We start from the raw sequence: 4,429 nt of genomic DNA on the forward strand, positions 1-4,429 counted from the left end.
CAGAAAAAGCCACCCCGCCCCCCTCTTTCGGCTTCCAAGTCCATCAAACACAGCGGAACCACCCAATCATAGATCGAGCAGGCGCGCGCCAAGCTCCGCCCACAATCTCATCAATCGCAGAGGCGGGGAGTGGTGAAATTTGTAACCAATGGCGAGGCGCCTTGCAAAAGCGCGTGTCGGGGCGTTGATGGTGTCGGCGCGACAAGGCCGCAGCGCAAGGGGGCGATATGCATCATGTCTTCTCACGTTGATCTGCTAGTTTTCAACCCATTTTTCGCCAGCGTGCCATTTCTGTCACCTCCGCTGCCAGCTCGTTGGCATCAGACGTCGGTGAGCTCTAGGACTCCCTGCGGCGGTGTTATCACAGACTAGCGGCGGACAGCATAGCGACACTCAACTTCTGCTCGTTCAACGCACCTTTTTGTCAGAGTTTTGTGATCGTCTGTTTTACTTTTTCTCGACTTCACACCCCTTCATCTCGGCGGCGTTTCAGTGTGAAGTGAACTACACTGACTTGCTGTCCTTTTTGTTTTTTCAACATCGGCAGACTTTGTCGTGTGATATCTCTGCTCTCAGGCTCCGCAACTTTGCTTGTCTTCAAGAATATGTTTTTGTTGACTGCGTGAGGGGCTACTTGTTTGCTTACACCAGCGATAAATTGCTCTTTCCATCAGATTGTGTCGCTGATAACTGTGTTCTTCACACTTCTTGGAATTTACAGACGTGTCACCAGAACTGAGAAGCTTTTGGACTCACCGTTTTTAACGCCTTTTGATTTTGCTGCTGTGATGTTGATGAAAGCTTACGGTGAAGGTTGTGTAAATAAGGATATTGTAAAGAAATGTGAACAAATAAAAAGGGATTAAAGACAGTGAAAAGACGAAGAGGAAGAAGAATAGCATACGGTTGTGTTGTTTCAAATAACAATCACTGACAAAAAGAAAAAGATCATTAACGGCTGCGGTGTCATTTCCTGATCAAATGTCACGGATGTACTTGTAGAAAAGACAGCTGAAGGAAAGTGACTGATTTGAGAAACAACTGGGAAGTGACCTAAGAAGTGGGAGAGAGTTGAACAATACAAAGTGTGGTTCCCATCTCCCAGTACTGTCGTTACTGCAGTTGTTGGTGACGGTGGTAGTGAAATCCTTGATGGCGGTCAGTCCTCAACGTCCGGCGGTCACGGCGACGGGGGAAGGGGGTAGCAGGGATGGGTGCAACAACCCTGTCAAGTCGCAGCTGTCGTCGAAGGCAACCGCCTTCTCCATCGCCGCCATCATCGGACAGGGACATGACAAGCGCAACCCAACACCCAGCTCCTCGTCAGAAAGCGGCGATGAAGGTGAGAGTGTGTAAAACCGCCTTAATTTCTTAGTTATTCGAGAGTGGGGGGGATGATATAGAGAGGAAGACTGAGTATGAGGGTGAATGTGTCGATGCTTGTACACTTCGAACCGAAAAGAAGAAGAAAAACACAGATTGGAGGTTGATTTGTTGATGCTGGCATATTTTTTTTAAACGAAAAGAAGACAAAAAGAAACAAACTCCCAGTTCCTTGTCATCAATCAATCAATCAATCAATCAATCAATCAATCAATGAGTCTTATATCGCGCATATTCCGTGGGTACAGTTCTAGGCGCTCTGCAGTGATGCCGTGTGTGAGATGAAATTTTATACGGCCAGTAGATTGCAGCCATGTCGGCGCATATTTACCTTTCACGGCCTTATTCCAAGTCACATGGGTATGGTAGACAATTATTAACTGTGCCTAAGCAATTTTGCCAGGAAAAACCCTTTTGTCAATCGTGGGATCTTTAACGTGCACACCCAATGTAGTATACACGGGGGGTGGTTCGGACACCGAAGAGAGTCTGCACACAAAGTTGACTCTGTGAAATAAATTTCCGCCGAACCTGGGATCGAACTCGCCCTGACAGCGGCCAACTGAATACAAATCCAGCGCACTACCAACTGAGCTATATCCCCGCCCCGTCATGCAGAATGTATCGATGAGGGCGAGAGTGTCAGTGTATGACCGCCTTAATTTTTGTCATTTTAGTTTTTTCTCTCGAAGGAGCGAGGGTTTGTTGGAAGGTCGGTGGACTGATGGGGAGGAAGAGGAGAGTGACAGCATGGGTTAATTTGTCAGCGTTTGCAACGTTCGAATGGACAATATTTTTGGAAATGGAGAAATGCAAAAACGAAAAATGGAAAACGATAAAAACCAGCAACAAATCTATACCCCGAGGAGCGATGAATGAACAAGAACGCATTCATTCATTATTTGTATGAATGGAGGTGAGTTAGTTTATCGATAAACAGAAATGATGCATGGTGCTGCCATGACAGACAGCAAAACGAGTAAATTAAAAACAAAGCGAATGAAGAAATTTGGTATAAAACTACTTCGTAATATGATATAACACTAGTTATATCTTCTTAAATAATGACAATACTTACAAGCAAACGTGCCGTGACATGCAGGTGTACAGTACTGTCATTCAGATGTTTTTGCATGATACATAATTATGTAGTTGAAAAGCATAAAGATTGTGTAGCCTGAGAACAAAATACGAAACGCTTGTCGCAAAAAGAAACATGTAATTTGTTTTAGAAGTCGAAGCTTCCACAAAAAGACCGCTTCATAAATTCCAAAATACGTAAGCTAAGCATAGCATTTTCAGTGTTTCCAATTGTTTCTTGCAAATCCTTTTTGTTCTGCACCAAACACTAACCACAAATATTAGCAAAGAAACAAAAACAAAACAAAAACAGACATATAAACATATATACACAAACAAGAACCAAAGCGTTCTGATTATTCACAATTGAGAGAAGTACATGCGGCACATGCACAATTAAATTAATGCATAATATAGTTGCAGTGATTATGAATGGCTTTTATAACTGTTGTTCTGCACTCACGGGGATGGTTTTGACAGAATTAATCATACATTCCGCCAATGAGCTTCGTTGCTTTTTGCAGGGAATCGGCTTTAATTTTTGTTGCGATGCATGTGTTCGTTTTCCCGATAATCAATCGCTGAACAGAAATCAGTCAGAGCGACTTGCCAGATTATCTGCTTAACGATTGGTTTTGCACATATATATATAATGTTATTATACATAAGCCTATATAGGCTTATATAAATCAAAGAAACCCGAAAGAGATAGACTCAAAGAACTGAGATAGATCAATGCATGGATGGATCGTTTAACACAATACAATACAATACAATACAATACAATACAATACAATACAATACAATACAATACAATACAATACAATACAATACAATACAATACAATACAATACAATACAATACAATACAATACAATACAACACAACACAACACAACACAACACAACACAACACAATACAATACAATACAATACAACACAACACAACACAACACAACACAACACAATACAACACAACACAATACAATACAATACAATACAATACAATACAATACAATACAATACAAAACAAAACAATGCAATGCAACGCAACGCAACGTATTGCAATACAATGCAACACAGTACAAAACAAGCACGACGACGACCTACTCCACCAGTATAGCTATATAGTTTAACATTTATTGAGAACAAGTCCCTCCCCGCACAGAAGGCATCTTTCTTTCTTTCTTTATTTGGTGTTTAACGTCGTTTTCAACCGTTCAAGGTTATATCGCGACGGGGAAAGGGGGGGGGGGGGGGGGATGGGATAGAGCCACTTGTTAATTGTTTCTTGTTCACAAAAGCACTAATCAAAAAATTGCTCCAGGGCCTTGCAACGTAGTACAATATATTACCTCACTGGGAGAATGCAAGTTTCCAGTACAAAGGACTTAACATTTCTTACATACTGCTTGACTAAAATCTTTACAAACATTGACTATATTCTATACAAGAAACACTAACAAGGGTAAATGGAGAAACAGAATCCGTTAGTCGCCTCTTACGACATGCTGGGGAGCATCGGGTAAATTCTCCCCCCTAACCCGCGGGGGGTATAGAAGGCATCGAAGCTAATGATTTTTGGTATGTGACCAAGTGGAGGGATGACCGGTTTATTCCATGTAAAAGCCTTGCCAGATCTGAGATGGTGATCCGAATAATGTTCACGGGAAAGACTGTATATATATCAAAGTAAACAAACATCATACTCAAAATATGTATGACTTTAAATTGTTGGTTTAAACAAAATTGTATTCAGAATTTCTTTGCATGAACAGTTCGAAACACACAGCTAGGACACGCACTCAAGCAAATGCTTATATCACGTGACCAGAACAATACTAAAATTGTTGTCTTTGAATGACCGGTATATCTATAGGTCGAGATGTGTTTTGCATTGTTTTTCATCAGACGTTTTAATTATTAATCTTTCTTGTTTTTTTTTAATGTTGTCTGTTCATATATTGT

At 41.2% G+C, this 4,429-nt stretch overlaps 1 protein-coding gene across 2 annotated transcripts in view; it reads left to right on the forward strand.

Annotated features, from left to right (window-relative positions):
* Positions 1–209: 209 nt before the first annotated feature.
* Positions 210–4,429, forward strand: part of LOC138962786 (T-box transcription factor TBX20-like) — a 61,496-nt gene continuing 57,276 nt past the window's right edge. For both annotated transcript variants that reach the window (XM_070334749.1, XM_070334756.1), the window contains exon 1: positions 210–1,342. In XM_070334749.1, the coding sequence (XP_070190850.1) occupies positions 1,153–1,342 (190 nt within the window). In that variant the 5' untranslated portion in view covers positions 210–1,152. The remainder of the gene's footprint in view (positions 1,343–4,429) is intronic.

The sequence above is a fragment of the Littorina saxatilis genome, linkage group LG1 (assembly GCF_037325665.1).
Source record: "Littorina saxatilis isolate snail1 linkage group LG1, US_GU_Lsax_2.0, whole genome shotgun sequence".
In the NCBI taxonomy this organism is placed as follows: domain Eukaryota; kingdom Metazoa; phylum Mollusca; class Gastropoda; order Littorinimorpha; family Littorinidae; genus Littorina; species Littorina saxatilis.